At 37.2% G+C, this 27,287-nt stretch overlaps 1 protein-coding gene across 1 annotated transcript in view; it reads left to right on the forward strand.

Annotated features, from left to right (window-relative positions):
• The first annotated feature begins 14,366 nt into the window (after positions 1-14,366).
• Positions 14,367-27,287, forward strand: part of LOC112049775 (synaptotagmin-10) — a 97,142-nt gene continuing 84,221 nt past the window's right edge. The window contains exon 1 of the mRNA XM_052888769.1: positions 14,367-14,486. Within this exon, the coding sequence (XP_052744729.1) occupies positions 14,375-14,486 (112 nt within the window). The 5' untranslated portion in view covers positions 14,367-14,374. The remainder of the gene's footprint in view (positions 14,487-27,287) is intronic.

Raw genomic sequence — 27,287 nt, forward strand, 5'->3', positions numbered from 1 at the left:
CTGTGGGTAAGCCGTATATGGCTTAGGATTACCTTTCGCACGTTTTTGATATAACGCTGGTCGTTCTTTCAACCGATGTCCTTGGCTGATGAACGTCTATTGTTACGTGTGTCATGTTTCACGATCATCTTGTTCATTTTCTTTTTGGTATTAAATAAAGCATAGTTTTATTCTTATTTGATTGAGAGTCTGGTCTTATTAACTTTACTCTGGTTTAAAAGTGAAATTCGAATCTATACTAATATTATAAAGCTGAAGAGTTTGTTTGGTTGAACGCGCTAATCTCAGAACCTACTGATCCGATTTGAAAAATTCTTTCAGTGTTAGATAGCACATTTATCGAGGAAGGCTATAGGCTATGTATTATCTCGCGTTGGGAGGACATGACTACAAATCGTGCAAAGTGGAGACAAACGGTGAAAGACAAGACAAAGGAGTTTGAGCAACAACGTCGACTCGACTTAGATCGGCAGCGAGATGATCTTAAGCTTCGTCCACCTGCCGCAATTCCATACAGGGTACATTAGTCACTGGAAAGCACACCAGAGAACTATACATCCGAGTTCCTTACCCAGATTTGAGGAGTCTGAAGCGTCGCTGTAGCCGAAATCGGCTTTGAGGCATCATCATCATCATTATCTCCATATTCTTACGGGAACGGGAACCACGTGGGTAAAACCGCGCGGCGTCAGCTAGTTAATAATATTTTCTGGCATATTGTGAATTTTGTGAATTGAAAATTAGGAGAAAAGCTTATAAAATAAAGTTCTATGTTTTATTTACACTAATTTTGCTTACACTTCAAATAAACGATCTAGATCTCATTGTTACAAATGGCAAGTAGAAAACTTCAGTTTCATATGCCTGTGCCAATTACGAACCATAATTAACAATCTTTTTAATAAACTATTCTTAAATAAACACAGCGATACACTTAAATAGACACAGTAATATTGCAGCACGACTAAGCATACTTTCATAGATGAGTTCTATCTACATATATATATGTTATGTCCACACAATAATAGAGACTAAAAGGATTTTTAAATTTTTATGCACAATTAGCATGCGGTAAATACTTTTAAATATGACAAGTTTTTTTCATTTTTCACATATAGAGTCACTGTAGAGAATATCAATAAAAAAGTATAAGCATTTAACTAAAATAAAATATTCCTAACTCGCAGTTAACTACCAAATTACACAGTTTTTGACTATCACAATTTTCACAGCGTTTTCACACCTACTCAGCTTCATTGTTAAAGCCTCTTTTTGATTTGGTCACGTTTTATTAGCGAGCTACAACACCAACATAGTAACTAAATAATATAATTTTGACGGCCTTCGTGACGCAGTAGTATGCGCGATGGCTTTACAAGACGGAGGTTCTGGGTTCGATCCCCGGCTGGGCCTTATTTGATCAGGTCTGGCTGGTCGGAGGCTTCAGTCGTGGCTGGTTACCACCCTACCGGTAAAGACATACCGCCAAGCGATTTAGCGTTTCGGTACGATGTCATGTAGAAACCAAAAGAGATGTGGATTTTCATCCTCCTCCTAACTAGTTAACTCGCTTCAATCTTAGATTGCATCATCACTTACCATCAGTTGAGATTGTAGTCAAGGACTGAGTTGTGAAGAATAAAAAAATATATCTTCACCATACGTAGCATCGTAGAGGGCCGTAGGCTTCGTAGCCGCGTAGCTCTTTCGTAGGCCCAAAAGCCTACAATTATAACAATTGCTTCTACTTCATACATAATGTTATCAATTTGGAATATTTCCTAAGAATAAACCAGTCACTGACACGTTCAGTGGTTACACTATGTGGCTTTGTATCATAAGGTCCTGGGTTCACGTCTTGGGTTACGGATAAGTAATCCTGAGCTTACCGCCTTAAGAAATATTGTTAAACGTTTTAACTTTTTGGTTAACCGCTAATAGGCACTGGAACAGTGTTGTGGTGCTTCAAGTTCCTTCCACTACTATACTATAGGTGCTACTATAGCTTGGCAAGTTCGTTGATGTCACTCCCATGGTATGCGGGCGACGGGGGGAAAGACTGCGCGGGGGTAAAATCATGCGTGCGGGGAAGTGAGGTGCATCAGTCGTGGGTTTTACAATCAACGCTACACGCCCCCCGACCCGCGCGGACCATCTTCATCAAAATTTTTTATTCAAACATCTAGTTATAACATAAAATATACCTCTTAGTAATAGTCACCCCATTGTTACACAGTTTTATTTAACTGTTATGTAGCAATTACAGAAAACCAAATATACATAAAAAAGTCCACACTCCACTGATACGTATAAACACGTGAGGCAAACGTAAAGAGGGGTCAAGTTAAGTTGGTCTTCTAAACACAAAAATTTCGTCGATATCGGAAAACATTGGACCTTGATCAACCATTTTCATACAGCCACCTAAACGATAAATGTAATTACTATTATAACGGTTTACCGTAAACATTTACGATTCAAAATAATTACTAGGAAATGTAATGCCACCCCTCTTGGTTTTATTTCACCCTTCAAAACCAAAGTAATTCCTGGGTTTAGTTCTACCCTTACTCTGACAAAAAGTCTTATAACCGCTTTCACCATATAATAAGAGTCAGATAGCTCAATCAGCAAGGAAGGTAAGGGTTCATTAACACGAGCAGCATGTTGTCAACGGCAGAGGCAACTGCTACCGACGACTGCAGTAGACTGCCGTCAACGTCAGTCCACTGTAGTCGCCGACGTTTCAGCGGCAGTCGTCGGTAGCAGTTACCTATGCCATTGACAACACGATGCTCGTGTAAATGAACCCCAAGAAAGTGCTCCACCTCAGTAACTGTCACCCTCACCTGCCCGCAGTGTCTTCTGCTGATTAATAAACGAGGCTCTGACGACCAGCAATTGGCGGCTTAGCCGTTATAAAACCAGACTGTGGTAAATAAGGCCGGTGTTGGGCAGCAGCGATACTTGTGCAATCAGTCTGGCATTGCGATGACCAACCCACCTGCCTAGCGTGGTCATTATGGGCAACTCTTCCTATGAGAAGCGCCAACACACGAAGGCCCCCAGTTCCCGGTCGACCTGCTATTTCCGACTACGGTAGACGTGGTAAGTTAGTGGGAAGTGGCTAGATGATGAAGGAGAAGGAGGAGAAGCGTGTGTGGTGGCGCGCTCACGGAAAGGCCTATGTCCATGGATGGATACAGGCTGTTGATAAGCTTAATCAGATGTTTCGTCTTTGGCAATTAACATAATAACCATACAGAATACTAAAAAAACTTCTTGTTTCAAATCTTTAAGTCAGTCCTTAGGTCTTTCATCCATACTATCACGTGCGAAATCTGATACGTGATAGATCAATCGTAGACATTCCTGGTAATCTTAGCTTTCAAGATATGCAATATTTGTTTTAAGGCGGTGCAATGCCAAAATAGGTTTTTAAAGTTTATTGTTTTTTTGGCACCGCCTTGAAAGCGATCAATAGAAAGGACATAGGTATGATGTTATTTTTCGCTTTTTAGAGTAATGCACCTTTGAACCTCAATTAAATTGTTTGTGACAAAAAAAATATTTTTCTATTTTTTAGTGTGTCCTAGCATAGTGGCCGTAAACCCCACAATATAGGCAATTTTGTTTATCTATTTTAGTTATTTTCATTTTAACACAAAATTACTAAAAAGATTTTCGTATATACAAAAAAAACGGGACCAATCTGGAAGTCTCTTTCAAACAAAAAAAGAATTTTCAAAATTGGTTCATAAATGACGTTATAATGTAACAAACATTAAAAAACACATACGCATCGAAATGAAATCTTTTTTTAAAGTCGGTAAAAAGGGTTCGTAGAAATATATTATTTAGATCAATCAATTCAATCAGTTATTACAAAGTTTAGCTATTATTCTGTCCTCCCAACATGTGTACATAATTGAACATTTCCAATCAATCATGGTTTCAGTACACGAGTGTGGGTTGCTACGAGTATAATAGACCGAGTGATTTTCAATTGTTTTCTTAATTATATTTTCGTCAAGGGAATAAATATTTATGTGCTTTGTATTGTTATGTATTTTTGTTTGAAATCAATTATTTTTTCCATTATTATATAAGAAGGCGGAAACAATTACTACTCGTTCGGGAAAGTACAACCTTGTACTTATAAATTATATTTATTTATATTGTCGGAGACTCGTTGAGACATCAGAAGCATATTTAAAGGGCAAAACACTATTATTAAATGAAAGCCTACAATTCCCATCAAGAATGTTATCAATAAACCCTCGAGTGGCAGAGAGTAATCTTGAGCGAAGTCCCGGACTTGTGGCCGATGGATGTAGGGTTAAGGACGTCCTGTAAAACTAGTTAACACATCCGTTCTTCGCTCAAGTCATTCTGACCACCCAGCTAAACCTGGCAAGATCCCACCATAGCAGTCCTGGACACCCGTTCTAATATAGAACTAAGCCATGTTATAATATAGCCGAACACATTTTCTACGACTACATTCTCCCAACAATATTATATTTTCTGCCAACATGGATCATTGCTGTGATGCTAGAAAGCTAAAAAAAATGCTGGTATAAGCACATTGACAATTATTATTTTTAACTATTATATCCTGTACTAGTGGAGGGGAAAATAGAGAGCTCACAAACTTTCTTTTCTTTTTTTTGTTATAAAATATCTTTTCATGATTCTAAAAACCAAAATGTGACTCCCAACCCAGCACCTCATGATCTGAGGCCGCATAAGCAAAGCATTGTACAATTTAATAAATATTGGTTAACGATGCAATAGATATCTGAAACTTGTAAGAATCTTCAGAGCTAAGCAAAGTTTGTCATATTTGATTACAAACTGCGATCTTGGCGCGAGCTGCCGAGATTGCATCATAACATTGAAAACTATTTTACACCTTGAACAGTCTGTAATACTTCAATCGACGCTGTAGCAAAATACTTAGTGATATTCAAGGTCTTTGTTTAACCTTGATTATCTCCTGATCTCAGAATACAGAAAAGTCCAGAAGGTGTGATCAAGCAGTAATGAAGCCGTTGAAATTACTCTTTTATGGTGTAATTTCACGAATAAGCGATTAGACACACTGTTTAAGCCGTTTTGTGTGACGTCCTTTTTTTATTCTTTTAATTACAATCTCACTTGATGTTAAGTGATGATGCAATCTAAGATGGAAGCGGATTAACTTGTTAGGAGAAGTATGAAAATCTACACCACTTTCGGTTTTTTACACAACATCGTACCGTATCGGTAAATCGCTTGGCGGTACGACTTTGTTGGTAGGGTGGTTACTAAGCACAGCCGAAGCCTCCCACCAGCCCGACCTGGACCAATTAAGAAAACCTCAATCGGCCCACCCGGGATCGAACCCAGGACCTCCGTCTTGTAAATCCATCGCGCGTACCACTGCGCCACGGAGGTCGTTATATACTCACTCTGGTTACTATGTGCTTCATAAATATGAAGCAAATCTGACTATGGTATGCCTTTCGTTATATTAATTATAAGTTAATGAATTGTTCGAGTTAAAAATACTATTAAGAATTCCAATCTCATTCCCTGTTTTCAGTCAGCAAATAGAACAGACGTAACTGAGTTATTCCTTCTATTTTTCCTTAATACTAAGCTACGAGTACGCCGAGAAAAATGCGATTATAGCTGCAACTTTTTCTTATCTTCTCGACAATTCTATATTTAGTATTTCTTTTAACGCTCTGAAATAAATGAATCATTTATTTTCCAAGCAAAGAACCGCTAGTACCACAGTCATGATTAAGTACTAATTTAACTACACTCCTCTGTAAAATATGGAAGGTTAGGTCTCCATTCTTAGACTAGTCATCATCATCATCATCGTCATTAGCAGCCGATGGACGTCCACTGCTGGACATAGGCCCTTTTGCATGGACTTTCAAACTAAACGGTCTCGAGCGGCCAGCATCCAGCAGCTCCATGTCTCGCTCCAACTCGCTTTATGTCCTCGGTATACCTAGACCGATCAACACTGCGCTTTCCGGTGCGGGGTCACCATTCCATCACCTAGTCCTTAAGCTAATAGGAGAGGGGATATGGAATTTAGACCCACTACGCTGCTCCAATGCTTGATAACAGTATTGTTTGATTAGATTAGCAGTTGTCGCTCTGTGATGTGATCAAGGACAAACAAGAACTAAAAATTAAAATAAAAAAAACGATTATGTCAAGAAAGCGTCAAGGACACGTCATGTTTGTATCTTTAACACCAGTTCAACACTTTTGTTGGCCTCCGTGGCGCAATGGTATTCGCGGTTAATTTACAAGACGGAGGTCCTGGGTTTGATCCCCGGTCGAGCCGATTGAGGTTTTCTTAATTGGTCCAGGTCTGGCTGGTGAGAAGCTTCGGCCGTATCTAGTTACCACCCTACTGGCAAATATGTAACGTCAAGCGATTTAGCGTTGCGGTACAATGTCGTGCAACCGCAAAAGCAACCGAAAGGGGTGTGGATTTTCATCCTCTTCCTAACTAGTTAGCCCGCTACCATCTTAGATTGCATCATTACTTGCCAGGTGAGATTGTAGTCAAGGGCTAACTTGTGAAAATAAAAAAAAAACGGAAAGCTTTTGGTTCATCGTATAGTGTTTTGAATCAATTGTAAACCATTTTAGAATTTAAACTATCGTGAATATTATTCATATTAATTTATTATGAAAAACAACGGCTAAAACTTACGTCGGAGTATGCCCAACTAGGTTCAAAACTAGTCGGGCATATTCCAACGTTGTTTTGGTCGAGTTTTTAACCGACTTCAAAAAAAAAAAAGAAAAGGGTTTCAACTTGACGCGTATGTTTTTTTTCATTTATTTTAAAGTCTATTATTTTTTTTAATACGCGTTTTAATTAATACGCCACTGCCTTGGCACCGCCTTCAAAGTGATCAGAAGGTAGCACATACAATGTTATTTTCCGTTTTTTAGTTTATTTGTGTGATTTTGAAGTCGGTTTAATTTTTTTTGTTAAAAAACTTTTTTACACAAATCAATTGTAAACTTTTTAAAGCTATTGATTATGATGTCTTTTGGGAAAATAAACACAAACCTAATTGTTCTTATATTAATTATTGGTACTGACACTTATTTTAAGGCGTCTTTATCTCCTGAGGGTTGAATGTTCGAAGACATTGTCAAAGTGTAATACTACAAGATTAATTGAGTGAAAGTAATGAGAAATGAATTTTATTGTTAGAAATTCGTGCTCATCTAATTACTTATTGCGTAAATGTTCTTGTCATCTCCAAGACAGTAATTGTGATATATTGCAGGACGGGTGACACCGGTCAATACATGAGACGGTATGTAATGTATATACAGGGTTGTTTTGTTACATTAATTAACAAAGTGCTTTACATATCTAGATACATGCGGTCATCTGACTTTAAGAAATTAAGTATTTAAGTGTTATGTAATAAAATTATCAATTTAGAGTTCCAGGAGTTGAGATTTTTATTGGAAAAGTCCTTTTTTTTTTACAAAATTTTCAAAATGGCAACGTTTTTGAGCTATTATCATTTAGGACTATTTTTAACTTAGTCGTTGAAATAAATCAATCTTCAGGTTCCTCCGAATTGAATGAGTTAATTTAAGTATAGGGAAACACCACTATCTTCAACCGCGATACTATTGAGCTTCTTGTAGTGCCTCTCCAACTAGCGAAGGTTAGCAGCCAGTTTCGTATAGACTTCCGTACCTTTTGCGGGGGGAAATAAATATGCAGCACTCGCAATACTAGTCCACTCTCGGATGTTTCGAAGCAAATACTTTTTGCGGGGACCAACGCTACTTTTACCGGAAACTTGTTCCATCAAGATGAGCTGTAGGAGCTAATAACTCTCGCGCCATAGTTTTTGTCCCAGATATGCGACTTTCCCCATCTTAACTTTTTTTTTTAATTTCACGCTTCTGGTTTACGCGTCACAATTCTTCCATTGTTGACTTTATGAGTTCAGCTTATGGCCAACATGCATTTAAAGCCCACATCTTGAATCAGGGGCGTAGCTACTGCCGTAGTTAGCCGAATAATTGATACGGGCCCTCGGACTATAGGAGCCCCTTACGTGTAAAAGCAAACATCTGTAAAATGTAATCCACAATCTCATTGAATTTGAGAGTTTCTCTTCAGAAATTACAAAAAAAAGCAATCTTTTTCCTAAACAATGGAAACATAGGTTAAGTCACTGTCATATTTATTTTAAGCAAGCATTTTTATTTCTTTTATAAGAGAAATTTTTATCCTTCATTTGGGCCCCTCAATTAATTTTAATACAGGGCCCTTCCTACGCTACGCCACTGTCTCGAATGCTTCTATACGTTTCCTGATGTCCTGTTTTATTGTCAAGGCTTCACATCCGTACAGAAGTATGGGTCAAATGTAGCAACGCAGGAGTCGAATGCGCAAAGGGATCGTAGACTTACGTATACAGAGAACTTTCTCATTTTATTAAAAGTACATCATATTAATTGATTATGAAACACGGCTAAAACTCTCGTGTTAGGTCGGAGTATGCTCGACTACTTTCGAACCCATACGGGGCCTTTAGTCATGAGCTGGTTCTTGCATCGCGGCACGATCCAAACTGCGAAGCGCTGCTGCTCGCATTACGCGCTGGGAGGGTTGAGTGGTGGGGAGTGAAGGTTCCGTTACACTCTCCGATGGTTCATTAATGTCATCTTCATTAGACTCGTCTTGTAAGCAAACCGAACTAACGCTATCTTGTTCTAAGTTTGTTGTATGTGACAATAAAAGAAATAGCGGTTTCCACTCTGTGTGCAACCATCCATGATCCCGATTAAAATTCGGGTGACGACTAATTTCTATCGCGTCTCGTATCTTACGAGGTACTAGAAACTTTTCCCTTGACAATACAGAAGCCTCATAATCAATTAATAGGAATAACACTCACGATAGTTTAAATTCTAAAAAAAAGTCATCATCATCATATCAGCCGATGGACGTCCACTGCAGGACATGGCCTTTTGTAAGGACTTCCAAACATCACGATACTGAGCCACCTGCATCCAGCGAATCCCTGCGACTCGCTTGATGTCGTCAGTCCACCTGGTGGGGGGTCGGCCAACACTGCGCTTACTAGTGCGGGGTCGCCATTCCAGCAGTTTGGGACCCCAACGTCCATCGGCTCTTCGACCTATGTGCCCCGCCCATTGCCACTTCAGCTTCGCAACTCGTTGAGCTATGTGGGTGACTTTGGTTCTTCTGCGGATCTCCTCATTTCTGATTCGATCACGCAGAGATACTCCTAACATAGCTCGTTCCATCGCCCGCTGTGTGACTCTGAGCCTTCTTATGAGGCCCATAGTTATGGTCCAATTTCGAGAAAGAGGTGAACCGTCGAATCCAACTCGGCTGGGCTGCATTCGGGAAACTTCGCGACATCTTTTCGTCCGAAATTCCTCAGTGCCTGAAGACAAAAGTCTTCGAACAGTGCGTGTTGCCAGTGATGACCTATGGTTCCGAGACTTGGTCGCTAAAAAAAAGTACATCAGTCAATTTCAATGCGAGTTTTAACATTAGATAAGTTTGTGGCACTGCATACATGATATTGGCCAACGTATAGCCATCGTGTAGAGCGGACATTACATTGCCACAACCGTCCGCTATGTAGGCCGGTGGCAGGCACCTGCCAATACTCTTCCTTTATGCAGTGGCGTGAGAGGCGTTCAATGCTTTTCACTTCCTATATTGAAAGTTGAAACATTCGGTTGAGAACGTGCAATCGAGTATTTCATATTTTACAAGTATTGACTTTTGAAGATTTTTATTTACAATTAGTTTATCTAATATGTTCCGACTGCAAAAAGGGTTATGTTTTTCGCTCTTATCTTGTATGTATGTACCTATGTATGTTATATTCTTTATTACCCCATATCTTCCAAACCGCTGAACTGATTTACGCAATTAAGATATCGTTAGATTTGTTTTGTCTTTTTTAGATAGGTGAAGTTAAAAAAACCCAACACAACGGCTGTGAGACGTTAGACTTGAGGTGAAAAAAAAACCTTTTTTTCTAATATTGCAATATGGGTATCAATTTCAGGGGCTCATCATGAGGGTTTCAAAATGGTATATCATGGCCATATTAAAAAAAAAACATATTTAGAAAAACTTTATTTTTTTTCAGTTTATATTTAAAACTAGCCGACGTCGCGCGGTTTCATCCGCGTGGTTCCCGTTACCGTAAGAATATGGGAATAATATATAGCCTATAGCCTTCCTCGATAAATGGGCTATCTAACACAGAAAGAATTTTTCAAATCGGACCAGTACTTTCTGAGATTAGCGCGTTCAATCAAACAAACAAACTCTTCAGTTTTATAATATTATTATTTAAAATTGCTTTTACGCAGCCGGGTTTGAATTTTTTAATTTATTTACACTTGTTACTTTTGTTTTTTATCAGTGGATACAGTAAGTACTTCAGTCACTAGATATCTGACTAAAAACACAATTTTAAATCAGTATTTAACTGATTATCATCAACCTATTTTATCAGCCCACTCCTGGGCTATGTCTTCCTTCTTATAGAAGAGAGGATATGGAGCTTAATATGCTTAATATGCTCTAATGCGGGTTGGTGGGCTAAGGGTAATAATGATAAATTCATTAACAACTATTATCAGGTATTATTGATAAATAGCGGACGTTTGAAATTCGATAAAAGGCACATATACCTACTCTTACATACAGGTAAAGTTCTTAGAAGATTGAAAAAAGGAACAAATAGTAAGCCCTTTTGGTAAGTAGAAGTTACACTTTGACGTAAGATCACGACCTTCATAATGGATCCCAAGAGGTAAGGCTGGTGAACGTGTTTTTATAGGATAAGACATTTTCATTAGAAAATTAAATGAATGTCTATGTCAATAGAACATCGCCAAGTAAGACAAAAAGAATTTCTCTTGTTTATATTCAGGGTTGGCTGTAAAAGGTCAGACGTATTATTTATTTGAATAATTAAAAGTGAATCGAATTTTCTATTAAACTTTATTCAACGACAAGTAAGATCTTGACGTGATCTCACCTGATGGTAAGTGACGCTGCAGTCTAGCTTGGCAACTTCGTTCGTAACACTCCCGATGTTACGTGCGGGGCGGAGGGCGTGTAGCGATGAATGAAAAACCCACGACTGATGCACGTCACTTCCCCGCACGCACGATTTCACACCGGCGCAGTCTTTCCGCCCGTCGCCCGCATATCATGGGAGTGTTATCAACGATCTTGCCAGACTATACGATGGAACACGGCGTACTTGCAAGAGGTCTTGTGTTCCTCTATTCTACCAACCTATTCTACGTACCGGAACGCTAAATCGCTTACCGGTACATCTTTGCTGTAACTATAACATAACGTATAACGGTCGATGACTACCACAAGACGAGACTATACCCAATTAAAAAAAAAATCTTAAACTGACCATCTGGGAATCGAACTCAGGACCTCCCTGTTGATAACTACAGTACTACCAACTGCGCCAGAGAGGCCGTAAAAACCTACATATGAGGCAGTAGCTGTTTTCGGCTTCGGCCGTGGCTAGTTACCACCCTTCCGGCAAAGACGCCAAACGATTTAGCGTTTCGGAATGATGTGTAGAAAACGAAATGAGGTGTGATTTTTCACTTTCTACGCCTAACAAGTTACTTTCCATCTTAGATTGCATCATCACTTACCATCAGGTGAGATTGCAGTAAAGGGCGAACTTGAAAAAGAATAAAAAAAAAAGTTAGGTAAGTAAATAAAATGTCAGTAATACGTAGAACATGTAGAAGGAGAGACAGTAGGTTAAACAAATTACGCCAGCCTCGCTTGCGATCTCTAACCGCATTTAAGTTGGATGTTGGTTGCTCATTAGAGAACTTGCTTTAGCCGCAGGGTTGCATCTTTACAGCTTTTATATTTCTTTGAAGTCACAGGAAAACAGAAATTTGTTGATCAGATAACATAGTTCGAGATCCGTAGAACATTTTTTACAACTGATTATAAAATATAAAATAAAATAATAAAAAAAATATAAAATAAGAAGCCTTTATTCTAGTGCCATTTTACAATTTTAACTTATAATCTAACATTAATTAAAAAGAAATAGTTACACTAAGTACATAATAAAAAAAGTTGATCGTCTCATCGAGATGAAGCTACTCACGAAAAATTAACTTGATAGTAATCAGGTGTAAAAAATGTTCTACGGATCTCTGTCCAACAGTTTCAGATCAATAAAAATATAAATACTAGCGAAAGCTCACGACTTCGTCCACGTGAACCATAGACATTTTTGGGATATAAAGTAGCCTATATGTTATCCATTATCTCCTCTATCTTCCAGTGAAAATCCTGATGAAATCGGTTTAACCGTTCAAAAGATTAGGCCAGATAAACAAAATGACAGACACAGATAATCTCTGGATCTGCTAAACCGATTTTGAACATTCTTTTAGCACTAGTAAGCTACGTTATTTGTGAGTGTCATAGGCTACATTTAATCTCCATATTCTCACGGGAACGGAAAATATGCGGATGAAACCGCGGGGTGTTGGCTAGTTTAATATGTTCCCGATGACGCTTATGTAAATCCACATTTATCACCATGGGCTTCGCTATCCACAATCTGCATAAAAAAAGATAAAAAGTGGCAGTCAAACCAAAATGTCCACTTTCCCCCATTTTATCGCCGAACCGACTCCATTACAAGTGGGTAGAGGCTTTTTACGGCCTCAAGGAAGAATTTAACAATGGCTTCATTAAAATAATGGACAGGGTACATCTCGAAAAATAAATTACTTAAACACAAAAATGGATAACTTTTATAACAATAAAGCTCCATGGTTCGATGACTCTATGACTCGACGTGAAATTCCGCGTTAAAATGGACATAGATAAAAATAATAATTATGAAAATGGCAGTGTTGTTAAATTTAAACCTTTTGTTGAAACTTTTTTGTTGTAATTGTATGATAGTAGTAGGAATTACGTAAGTTTAGTGATTGATTATAAATATAATTTTCTTACATTAAATTTTAAATACACATAGATTGAGTTTCTGCGATTTTTTTCCCAATTTCTGTACAATGGAAACTGCTAAAATTGTGAGTGATTTTCAATAGTATTCACTTGTGTTAAATTTTATTTAATTACGTAGAATCCAAGGTGTTTTTACTGTTTTGGGGTTTAGCACTCTTGAGCTTACTGAAAATTTTTTCCAGATTAGTGAGAAAGAAAAGCCTTTTCTCAACGACTGCGTCTCCATGGATAGTGCATTTGACTAAAAAAAGTCTTTTAGTAAAACTGGACAACTTCATGGATAGTGCTAAAAAAAAAAAGCTTTTTAGGAGGTACCTAATTATATACCCGTAGCATGCGTTAACATTCAAAACGACGTTGTTGAAGCTTCTATTTGAATATCGCTTAAAGCACAAGAATAGTTATCCCTGTCAAAGTTCTAGCTACCATGCGGATGCGGCTTAGGTAAAGAAAAAAGCCTTGTAGTAAAAATGAATAAAAAGTACTACTACTAATCTTAGAATACGTCCCAAACCGAAATGAAAACGTATGTAAAACTTTTTTTTTATTAGCGCTCAGCATGAAAAGATTTCCCCAGCCATGGTCCTGTCGTATACGGAGTGCGATTTTACTATTTACATAAATAAAACTAAATATAAAGCCTTTTAGTGAAATTAGTAACTATTAAGTACATACGTCAACATCGCAATTCATGAAAACGGTTGTAATTTTTTTTATATAGTTTTCAGCTCAATGATAGTTTCCCCAGATAAGGCCCTAGCGGTCGAACAAATGCAATTTTACTATTTAAGTACATAAATAACTAAAGAAAAAGCTTTTTACTGTAACTAGATATATCTTAAAGTAGATATGTCGTAGCATAAGTCACCATCCCAGCTGATGAAAACGTGTGTATTTTTTTTTCATAGCAAAAGAATATTTCCCCAGCCAACATATAACTAAACAAAATAGTGAAGCTAGTAACTATGAAGTACATACGTCAGGATCTCAGTTTGTAATTTTTTTACTTATATAGTTTTCAGCTCAAGTATAGTTTCCCCAGCCAATGCCCTAGGTACGAATGCGCTTTGACTATATAAGTACATAAATAACTCAAGAAAAAGCTTTTCAATGTAACTAGATATGTCTTATAGTAGATACATACTCGTAGGCTACGTCACCATCTCAGCTGTTGAAAACGTGTGTAATTTTTTTTTAATAGTGCTAAGCGCAAGGATAGTTCCCCAGCCAAGGTCCTACCTGACGGTTGGGGTGCGTTCCGTTTCATTCGCGCCCTGACCGCCGAACGCGATGGGCGTACCGCGAGTTAGTAGCACCGCGCCAGCCGAGCTTGAGCTCGGGCGAGCGTCCCGGCCCCACCTGTTGATCGTCGAAGACTCGAGAGAGGCGCGCGCGAGCGAAGGTTAGTGCCCCTTTTATGCGTTCCATCTTCAAATTGAATTCGCGTTCGTTTGCACTTTATTTTTTTTTATGGTTGTTTGTTTTCGTTCAGAAATTAAAACGATTGATTAAATAGGGAGTGCGGCCTTTTTGTGTTTTTTTTTTTTAATTTCACAAACTTTAAAAGTTGTTGAAGTTTTCAAGTGTCTTTACTTTCCTATTCGTTTTTTTTTGTGATAAATTATGTGGTTGCTTTTTTGTGTAGTTAAATTTTTAAAATAAATGTTAAAAATTAACATTTTAAAAAATAGAGTTTTTAAATAATATTTAACGACGGTACGGTAATTATAAAAATAATAAATACTATTGGTGCAATATATTTTATAAAATTGATGTTTTTGAAATTATTAACTGTTTTTAAATTATTTTTTAAATATAATTAAAAATTATCAATTTTATCAACAAAAGGTTTATGCATTCCCTAAAATGTAGTGATAAGGTGGAAAAAGGTAAAACTATGTTGTTCTTTGTTTAAATTAAACTCATAAAATTTTCCCTTTTATTATTTTTGAATTTTAACCTGTTTTAACAATTTTAATTTAATTCTACTTTAATTAAAGAGCGGCATATAAATATTTGTTGAAATTAAATCAAATTCTTGATTATGAACATCATAATCATCATCTTTAAAAAATCCAAGGAATATTTTTCAAAAATATTTATGCATAAAAACTTATAATATTATTATGTAAAGGAGATTCCGTGCTACATCATAAATTAATGTATATTCAAAAGTTATTCGAGACTTATTTTTTAGATAGATTACTTCTAGGAATAAATTGAATGTGTAATTAAGTACTTATATAAAGAAATATGTTTGCAAATGATTAAAAACATTAAGTAGGTACCATATTTATTTATATTGCTTTTACGCAATCTTCGTTCTTCTACGGAATTAATTTGTTACTTCAAAATGATTGAGTTAATTTAAAAATATTGAAATTTTTGATAAAAAAAATAATTTAAAAGTTTTTAATTAAGCAGACATTATTTTACGGTTCATCATTATCATAACCACACCCAACGGATTTCTAGATCCATATAAAGGACTTTGGTTGGGAGTAGGGACTAATAAACACCTGTAAGTAGTGAATATTTTTTTATTAGCAATGATGCAGTCTGCAATGAAACGCTTGTCGAGAAGACGCTAGAAACTCCAACCATACTTCATCGATTATAAAAAAAAATATATAAAATATAATATAATCGTTTATTTCGATTTCTGTACTAGAAGACTCCGCTCTTCAATAGCTAGTACATATCAATAGCTAGTACATAGTGAAATAATATATCTTAAATGAACATTACTAAAACTAATAGATAGCAGGTTGTTTTGCACGTGTGTGTATGTGTGTGAGTGTTCGTGTGTGTGTGTGTTAAGCTTTCTTTATATTACCATCAGCTGAGGGTCATCCACTGCTGAATATAGTCCCCCTGAGACAACTTGCAAACACCAACCACTTCATTTGAGTCATCGATATAAATCGTTAGATGGGCCCCTCCATACTAAAGAACGCACAATTTTATGTTATTACTCAAAAACGTGTATTACGCACATCTTATCTTACGTGGTTAAAAAATATTTACCGTTTTTTTTTATTTTAATCCCTTCTTTATGCCTTCGTGTTTATTTTGGAAATGTTAAAACACAAGCCACAACATGATTAAAGAGAAATGTGTTACGAGTGATGACGTAGGTAGGTACTCAATGTGCGAAACCAATGACATTTCCGCGACGCTTTGAGGCCCATCTAACGATCGACGATCGATGATTTGAGGCACCTGAAGCATCTAGTTGCCCGCTTTAGCTCGTTTGATGTCGTTGATCCATCTAGTTGGAGGTGGATTAACACTGCGTGTTGTGGTGTGGGGACATCTCTCCAGCTTCTAAGATCTCGTCAATCGGCTCTTCAAACTGTCTTGTGTTAGTGCTAGCCTTGTCACTTGTTGAGCTAAAATTGCTGTTGAGTTAAGCCAAGGGTAACTTGGAACTTCTTATAAATATCTGCGTTCCTGGAACCCCTGGTTATTTTAAAGTGTTTTTTTACTGTTTTTTAATTATAATTACGATAATTTAGTAACAAATTCGGTGGAAGCACCCCGGGGAATGTAATTACACGACACTCAATAGCCGTTTCGTTTCGCATAGCTCCAATATTGGTTTGGAGAGACACTTGTGGGTACTTGTAAATTAATTTCTCGGCTCGCTTGCTAATTTTTATGTACTTAACCATTTTTTACTACCTGTACTGAATTCTGTAATTATACTGTACTGAATTAAGTAATACTATAGCAAGAAATAAATACAAACTTGTTAACTTGTTGTTTAACAAACAGGTTTTTTTTTCTCATTTACTTACATACATTTTTTTTTTAAGTTTAATTTTTTTTTGCGGTAATAAAGAGTGCAAGCAACCTGCGAGCTCTACCCATGTTGCATTTTAAGAATCAGTGCCTTTTCTATCCGATCTTTGGTCAATAGTCAAGCGAAAGCTTTTTAAGCTTTTTACAAGAATTTGGATATATAAGATAATCGGAACACTAAGGGTTTACTCAACGTTTCAAATTACGGTATTTTTGTAATTAAAGTCCCCAATGTTTTACCTTTTTAATTGTAATTATTTATTATTGATTGCCGCAATTTCATATCTATTGGCTCTAATATACCTGTCAGTGATAAACATTCCATCTCAGTACAACAATCGAGAGCAATGCCATGCAATGCACTGTTCATTTTCTATTTTTTAGAAAGAATTATAAAAGGTAAACTTTTCAAGTAAAAGATTATAATATTTTACTTTACAACAAAGTTTAGAACGCGCTACCGAAATATGAACCTTTTCCTGACCTTTAAATTTAAAATTCAAAGTGCGGTTTATTCAAATACGAAGTGTAGCGAGTTGTCAAAAAGCTGATGACTTTAAAATCATTCAACTGGAATGTCTTTTGGGAAACAGCAAGGGTCTATTTTTGGAGATCTGTTTAAATTCCAATTTATTTTATTGGCTTCAAAATTATCCGACTATTTTACCGACCCACTACTATAGACGTCCCTCCTTATCATCATTATCAACCCATATTCGGCTCACTGCTGAGCTGAGTCACCTCTCAGAATGAGAGCGGTTAGGCCAATAGTCCACCACGCTGGCCCAATGCGGATTGGCAGACTTCACACACGCAGAGAATTAAGAAAAATCTCTGGTACGCAGGTTTCACCGTTTGAGGGTATGGGTTCGAATCCGGTCCGGGGCATGTACCTCCAAGTTTTCAGTTGTGTGCATTTTAAGAAATTAAATCACGTGTCTCCAACGGTGAAGGAAAACATTGTGAGGCAACCTGCATACCAGAGAATTTTCTTAATTCTCTAGGTGTTTGAAGCCTGCCTAACCGCATTAGGCCAGCGTAGTGGACTATTGGCATAACCCCTCTCATTCTGGAAGGAGACTCGTGCTCAACAGTGAGCCGAGCATGGGTTGCTATGGATGATTGAGTAATAACATACCTACTCGTAGTGTACTATATGTTAACTACCCTCATATTATATGTTTACTCAACATCAATTTAGTTCGAAAGTTTAATTGATCTCAATTATGGTGTAGTGTTACAAAATCTACACGCAATTAATATTAGCATATCAATTACTTCGCTTAATTTAACATTCGATCATAATATTATGATTATGTACGAATTTGCTAAAATATTATAATTATTCAAGCACGTTTAGTTAAAATAAATAGGTAATCAAAATGATTATTGATTAACCATAGCAATATTATAGTTTAACTGGCAGACCCCGCGGTTTTATCTGCGTAGTTCCCATTCCAGAATTTCAGTGTAAATACGGGGATAAAAATAAAGCGTATGTTACTCGCTGATAATGTAACATTCCATTGGTGATTTTTTTTAAAAATCAATTTTGTTGTTTCCGAGTCTATTCGTAAGAAAAAACAAAAAAATATAATTTGACTTCTTTTTAGTACTGGTAAATAAATAAATATTTACGTTGTAAGAGATAATTGAGACTGGCTACTAGTTATTTGTTCAAATGGACTTTGTCGTACACCTCGTTTTAACGGCCTCCGTGGCGCTGTGGTATGCGCGGTGGATTTACAAAACGGAGGTCCTGGGTTCGATTCCCGGCTGGGCAGATTGAGATTTTCTTAATTTGTCCAGGTCTGGCTGGTGGCAGGCTTCGACCGTGGCTAGTTACCACCCTACCGACGAAGATGTACCGCCAAGCGATTTAGCGTTCCGGTATGATGTCGTGTAGAAACCGAAAGGGATGTGGATTTTCATCCTCCTCCTAACAAGTTAGCCCGCTCCCATCTTAGATTGCATCATCACTAATTTGTAAAGAATAAAAAAAACAAATGGTAATGAGACATACTTAATATGACAAATAGTTTTCTTAACAATTATAAAATAATGTATTTTTGATAGAAAAAAGTTTAATTGATTGATACAATTCTCTGCCATGAAAATGTTTATTTTGAAGTAGTGCCATTCCATTAGTGGTTATTGCTTGGGTGGTCGGCCGCTCGCTTAGATTTGCATTTGAAATAAACATTTGAAGAGGGGTAAAAAGTAAAAATGTACTACTGTCATGAAATAATACTTAATATTAAAAGCTTATCTTAGATTAATTGTATCCATATTTATAGCCTCAATAGCTCAACGGTAAGAGCGGTCGGACTCATCACCGAGGGGTGGTTCGATCCCCGTCCCGTTGGTCTTTGGTTGGGTACGACCCACTCCTAACACTAATCTTAATCGTCTTTCCCAAATAATTGGAGGGGAATGTTAATATTTGTCATATTTAAAAAGATATGGCAAATATCTTTAAAAAAAAAACTAATATTATCACACTAATATTATAAAGGCGAAAGTTTGTGTGTAAGTATGTTTGTTCCTCTTTTACGCTGCGGCTACTGAAGCGATTTGGCTGAAATTTGGAATGGAAATAGATTTTACTTTGGATTAACACATAGGCTACTTTTTCATCCCGGAAAAATCCGTGGTTCCCACGGGATTTGTGAAAAATTAAGTCCACGAAGTCACGGGCGGACGAAATCACATTCATACAGTGATTACCATAAACATATTAAGTAGATTTATTATTTCATTTAAAATTTGTAGGTATCCGTAAAAAAACACCCTTTACACAGAACTTGTAAATCACATCCCCGAGTCAGCTCATTCAAATCGATTCAGAGTCCCACTAACTCCATCTGTATCTGTCAAAGTAAACACATAACTTGATTGTGTATCCGAGGTCCGTAGTACACCAATAAAAGGGTACGAAAGGGTATATTAATTAGGCAACGCGACACGTGGCTCCTTTTCTCGGTAATTGACATTAGCCCGCCAAAGCTTTGCCACCCTGTCTGGTGTGCGATCCCGCTGGGGCAACAGTTTCCACTTACGAATATAAAGCTCTACCGAATACTGAAATTTGAAATTAAAGGTGACCTTGCTGGAAAAACATTAGTGAAACTGTTGCTTTTATATTGTAGACCTACTTTTTTTCTCTGAGAAGATTAGCCAAAGTGTCTCATAATTTATTACTCGGAGTAAGGGTAGTTTTGGGGAAAGGCAGAGTTTGGGTTGGGTAGGGTAGGACCGTAGCGATGATGCCTCAAGACATTTCAAAAACGGAACTCATAACTTTTAAGACAGAATTGATACTACAATTTTATGAAATTATTAGCGGACCTGGCCAAGCTTCGCTTTGACTTATGTGCGCTTCTTCCCTAACTCTACCCTTCCCTACCCTACCCAATAAAACTCTTTGTAAAAACCATCGTCGTACTTCAAGGAATATTATGAAAAATAATTAACCAAACCCGTTCAGCCGTTCTCCGTTTATATTTTTAATACCAGCGGACACCTGCGACTTCGTCCGCGTGGAAATCAATGTAAACTTTGAAGCCCTATTTCACCACTTTAGAGTTTGAATTTTAAAAATTTTTGAATTCCATTATATTTTGTATTTTTTTATAATTTATGAACAAATTAAAACTGTACCTCTAAAAATGAAGGACTTTCCATCAAAACTTTCACCCTCTTCTCAATTTATTTTCGCAATAAAAACTATCCTAACCTTCTCCATATTATGGTCTTAAACTGTGCAAAGTTTCATTTGAATTCATTCAGTAGTTTCAGCATGATGCTCAATAACAAAAAAACACGGACAGACAGACAAATAATCGAAAAAAAATATTTTTAGCGTGAGTATTTTTATATAATACCCCCCAGCAAAAATTTTCAAAATATCTTCAATGTACAGAATGTACAAAATGTATAGAATTCGTTATAAAAGTATAGATTCTAGATGGCGCTAGTAGTACTCTATGCCACAGTAACGTTTGGTGTTACAAATGGTAGAAGTAAAATCTCAAATCGCGAATAATTGTATAGAATTCGGCGAGATTTATTATAAGTAAAAATTTACCTACCACCTAGGTCACCCAGATATTAAGATAAATACGGGTAAAGTTGTTTACCAGCGCCCGGTTTTCTAAATGGGCAGGTTTTGCAGTACTAGCATTAATCAAAGGCAAAAGATCTCTATCCACCTACCCTAATGAGAAACTTTCTTCGAGCAGTATCTAGGATCTCGGTAGGTATGAAGTTTTGTGAATTTAGTTAGAAAACTTTTCGTGTTGCACCGTGGCTATTCGTCTGGGACTTTAAAGGTGGAGACTGTAGACTGGGAGAAAATTGAGTTTTAGACGGGTTCTAGTTTCCGTTAAGTATTAAAAGTATTGTGAGGAACTTAGTGTGCTTTATTTTATTTCAAAAACCGCAAAGTGTGGAATTTTCTGTAAAATATTAGCGTGAACTTCATACTTCCAAAATGGTTTTGAACTTACGGACGTCTACATATCTTACCGCGTGGAATTCGATGCATTTGTAAAACACTCCTTGCTTATTCTTTATTTAAATAAAACTTAAATTAATATTACATGTAGAATTAGCTAAAGAGCTTATCATCATTATCATCATCATTATATCAGTCACTGCAGGACATATACCTTTTGTAGGGACTTCCAAACATCACGATCCTAAGCCGCTTGCATCCAGCAAATCCTTGCGACTCACTTGATGTCGTCAGTTCACCTAATGGGAAGACAACCAACACTGCATTTTCTAGTGAGGGGTCGCCATTCCAGCACCTTGGGACCCCAACGCCCATCGGCTCTTCGAACTATGTCACCGCCCGTCGCTTCGCGACTCGTTGAGCTATGTCAGTGACTTTGGTTCTTCTACGGATCTCCTAATTTCTGATTCGATCACGAGCTAATAACTATTATCAAAATCATAAAAGAATTAACTTTTTGATGCATTTTTTTTATTTTGCGCAATTTCTACTCACTGTATCTATCTAACAGTAATGTTTTGTAGTAGTATGTACAATCGAGAGATGTTAATGATTAAAGCTTAAAAGAAAGTTGTTGCTTATCTAAGTCAAAAGTTATACATACTGGAAATTTCGAACACCGACAAAACGACATTAAATTAGCAGCGCTTCCCTCTCCACTTAATCGAAATCGAATGAGGGGGGTTAGGCTAAGTAGTCCACCACGCTGGCCCAATGCAGATTGGCAGACTTTACACACGCAGAAAATTGAGGAAATTCTCTGGTATGCAGGTTTTCTCACGATGTTTTCCTTCACCGTTAGAGACACGTGATATTTAATTTCTTAAAATGCACACAACTGAAAAGTCAAGCATGCCCAGGACCGGATTCGACTCACACCACACGGCTCTTATATAGGGTTTTAAAATATCTTTCGACCAGATAAATAAAACAAAGAGGTAAACGTACACATGAAGTTTTTCCTATTGTCATTTTATAATACCAACAACGCGGTGCGATAGCGTTTATCCAACGGATATGAACTTCCTTCGTTTAATAACCTTCATATTATGCCATAGTATTTATTTATATTGTGAATACCGTATAAGTTGGACGTTTGTGATAATAGCTTTTGAAATTCAGTGATTATTGTGGAGATAGTGTTTTTAAATTAGGTAAGACTTTCTGTTTACACACCTCACCTGTGTTTTTCATACAATACTCTGAATATGAGTATTTTTTAATGTCGTTAGTCTGTCAACTTATACACGTCTCTATCTATAAAATTAAATTTAGAAATCCCGCGAAAACTACAGATTTTTCGAGATAAACAGCAGTCTATGTGTTAATCCAGATTATTATCTATTTAATAATTTTAGCCAAATTTTATCGGTAGTTGCGGCGTATACGAATGACAAGCATACACACAATTTTTCGCTTTTATAAAAATCCGCGAGGATTTTATCGAATTTTATTATGTAACGATATTTTTATAACTCGCAGGTGCGAGTTTCGAATTCACATCTATTTCTCTCTGTTTAACACGATACTTTAGTATGAGAAAGATAGTGGTGAAAACTCGAAACCTCGAAACTCGCACTTGCAAGTTATACAAAACATCGTTAGAGAATAGACGTTCAGGAGCTAATCACCACCACTGCATGGTGTTAAGTGTCTTTAACCCGGCGCCAATGACGTGAAAATAATTTCAAGGGCGATGACCCCGGGTCATAATGACCCGAACTTCATTAATGGGTTTTCTGGAAATTTACCAAGTTATCCTAATTTTATTATTGTCTATGTATAAAAGGTTCTTTACTTAGCTAATAAAAACAAAAATAAAAAAAATACATTATATAAATATTTTTTTATTAAAGAGCGACAACCCTAATCAGCTACTTTAATACTACCTCCTCGTACCTGCTACCAATGATCTTAGAAGAAAAATGAGGTAGATAGGTTACATAAACCACATTTGATCTTTACAACTGGCACACAAGAATTATTTCTTTGACGGCCTCCGTGGCGCAGTGGTATGCGCGGTGGATTTACAAGACGGAGGTATTGGGTTCGATCCCCGGCTGGGCAGATTGAGATTTTCTTAATTTGTCCAGGTCTGGCTGGTGGGAGGCTTCGGCCGTGGCTAGTTACCGGCAAAGACGTACCGCCAAGCGATTTAGCGTTCCGGTACGATGCCGTGTAGAAACCGAAAGGGGTGTGGATTTTCATCCTCCTCCTAACAAGTTAGCCCGCTTCCATCTTAGACTGCATCATCACTTACCATCAGGTGAGATTGTAGTCAAGGGATAACTTGTAAAGAATAAAAAAAAAAAAATATTTCAGCGACGTTGTCAACGGCGCGACTACAGTGCAGCGACTGAGCTCAGGTTTGCTAATTAGCATAGTTATAACGTGCGACTTGCGGTCCGCGTATAACCTATCTACCTCTTTTTTCTTCTAACATCATTGCCTGCTACTGTGAAAATACAAATTAATTTCTAAGCTGTATTCCGATATTTATTTGAATATTCAGTAGAGAGACGGTAGGGATTTCCCTACGCCAGCCACGCCCACGTACTCGTCGAGATACGCTCCGTGCGCCCCTGTCGGGTAATCTGTATTTACTCTATTCAGTTTTTTACAAATCCCGCGGGAACCATGGATTTTTTTGGCATAAAAGTAGTTTATATGTAGCTTGATTATTAACGTCCCATTTAAATCAGTTAAGCCGTTTCAAAGATTAGCGCGGACAAACAGGTCAACAGACAAACATAAAAATATTAGATTGCGTCATCATTTACCATCAGGTGAGATGGTCAAGGGCTAACTTGTAAAGAATAAAAAAAAAAACGGTGACTCTAAATAGCGACAACCCTAATCAGTTACTTTACTACTACATACCTGGTACCATGAAAATACAAATGAATTTCTAAGCTGTATTCCGATATTTATTTGAATATTCAGTAGAGAGTCGGTAGGGATTCCCTTACGCCAGCCACGCCCACGTACTCGTCGAGATACGCGCCGTGCGCCCGTGTCGGGTAATCTGTATTTACTTTATTCATATAACGCCGGTATCTACCCACCTGTCTTATCGATTACAGAATCAGCCGGGACTTAGGACGCGTTCTAATGGACATTTTTTTACATTCGTGTACAATTTGCTTTTTAACCCCCGACGAAAAATTTGTGTGTTATAAGTTTGACGTCTATATCTGTCTGTGGCAGCATAACTCTCAAACGAATGTTTTTTTTCAATTTGATAATGAAATGATCTGCATTGGGCCAGCGTGGTGGACTATTCGCCTAACACTTCTCAGTCTGAGAGGCTTACTGCTTGGACATTGTGATGTGTAGCACAATTTTAAAATAAACGTATTTGAAGGCTTAGTTAGGGTGACACAAAATTTTGAGACTTTGATCCACCACAGGGCCAGGCATCCCTCATTATAACGATAAATATCAGATGATAATGATAATGTGATGACCTATGGTTCCGAGACTTGGTCGCGAACTATGTGCTTCATTAGAAGGCTCAGAGTCACACAGCGGGCGATGGATCAAGCTATGCTCGGAGTATCTCTGCGTGATCGAATCAGAAATGAGGAACACTAAAGAACCAAAGTCACCAACATAGCTCACGAAATCGAAAAGCTGAAGTGTGGCAATGGGTGGGGCACATAGTTCGAAGAGCCGATGGATGTTAAGGCCCTAAAGTGCTGGAATGGCGACCCCGCACTGGGAAGCGCAGTGTTGGTCGAACCCCCCCAGGTTGACTGACGACATCAAGCGAGTCGCAGGGATTCCCTAGATGCAGGCGGCTCGGGATCGTGATGTTTGAAAGTCCCTACAAAAGGCTTATGTCCTGCAGTGGACGTCCATCGGCTGATATGATGATGATGAATGATAATGACCAGGACGGAAGGTTTAAGATGATTTCTAGAAATGACACCAACTTCGGGCTGAGAATTTTATTGAGATTTTCTTGATTGATTGAATTTGAATTGAGAAAAAAATCTCAATATAAATTTTATAGCTCTACCCAGGATACGAACCATCCACAAATGATCCTGAATACCATAACCACTGGATCAACGAGGTATTAAACGAATTATGTGTAGGGTATTATTGAGTAGAACCTCGGCCTATTTTTACATGACTGAATCTACTATGCAAATTCTCGGGAAACTGTGCCGCCCGTATTTAATATTTTAATGTTATAAAGCCGCTGGACTGTTCTAAAAGGGTTTTAATCAAATTTACTACAAATAGAAAACAGTTTCTAGAAGTAAATATGGATTTCTTTAATAAGGTGTTTTTGAAGTTGCTTGTTACGTTTGTACGCTAGATCTTTTAAATTATGTATCGGATTAAAATGCAGTTTTCACTAATAGACAAAGTAAATCAAGGAGTATAGTATATGTAGTTAATAAAAAAAAAATATGGTTCAGGATTTCAACGAGGTTTGAAATTGCGGGTTATAAGTATTTGGTGTTATAAATATACACAATCAAAAAATTTGACTTTCAAATAAAATTATAGCATACGGTTAAAATCTATTAGCATTAACTTTTTGTATTTCATGTTAATTACATTTTTTTAAATAATTTGGGATACAATGACATTTTGTTTTATCATGACTTCATTCAGGTGGATAACAATGTTAAACTATACGTATAAACCTTCCTCTTTAACCTATCTATCTAATGACGAAAACTGTACTAAAATCGGTTTCGTAGTTTCTTTTCTTAGAGTAAACGATCTTAGAGTAAACATGGCGGAAAGCGACTTCTACACTACTTCGACACTATGATATACCATGTTTTACTTAGTTACTGAACGAAATGAAAATAAAATCATAGTAAATAAATAAAAGAAACAAAGAATGATTTTTCCTCATATTCGCTCGGTGACCTCTAAATCTGCGGTAATGCCTTCGCGTCCAAGTGTTGAGTTGTGGTTGAGAGCTTTGCGAGGATATTTCGCAAACCCCGTCATAATCATCCGGGTCACAATACATTCACTCATTCAGGCTACACACACATATAAGGTTGTATATAAATAACACCTGCCACTGCCAACTGCCCTGACAAATGATTATGGATCCCCAGTGGACAGATGTGACCGAGTAAACATTCGTTCACATGATATTTGATGTTTTTCTGTTCTAATAGTTGATGGAACTAGATGACCTACCTGTTGTTTAGCGGCAAATCAGCTATAACAGGACATTATTTTATACTTAAATAGGACAAGTTAGCCGTGCAAGCCCAGTGGATATAACTTCTGCCTCCGATTCCGGAGGGTGTGGGTTCGAATCCGGTCCCCGGGCATGCACCTCCAACTTGTGTGCATTTTAAGAAATTAAACATCACTTTTTTCAAACGGTGAAGGAATAACATCGTGAGGAAACCTGCATACCAGAGTTTTTTTTTAATTCTCTGCGTGTGTGAAGTCTGCCAATCCGCATTGGGCCTGTGGTGGATTTGGTCTAACCCCTCTCATTCTGAGAGGAGACTCGAGCTCAGTAGTGAGCTGAATATGGGTTGATAACGTAGGACATGTTAAAAGAGCAAATCGTTCAAGGCACTGCCTTGTGCCAGTTAATATTTTGTTCACAAGTAGTTTTTTGTGGCTAAAATTGGCGAAACTAAATGAATCTGTTGGTAGAAGGTAATATTATAGTTAATCCATACATATAAAAAAAAATTAAGTGTATAACTGTGATTTTAAGATAACTGTCTATTTTCAAGTACTTATAGTTATACGATACTAGGTAAATCACAAACGAACGAGATTTTATCTGTCTACTTGAAGCAACATAATCCTTTTTACAAAGATTTGTACATAAACGCGTTTTCACGAATATTAAATGACGGGCGTCTTACATTGTTTATAAAAACT

The sequence above is a fragment of the Bicyclus anynana genome, chromosome 23 (genome assembly GCF_947172395.1).
Source record: "Bicyclus anynana chromosome 23, ilBicAnyn1.1, whole genome shotgun sequence".
NCBI lineage: Eukaryota > Metazoa > Arthropoda > Insecta > Lepidoptera > Nymphalidae > Bicyclus > Bicyclus anynana.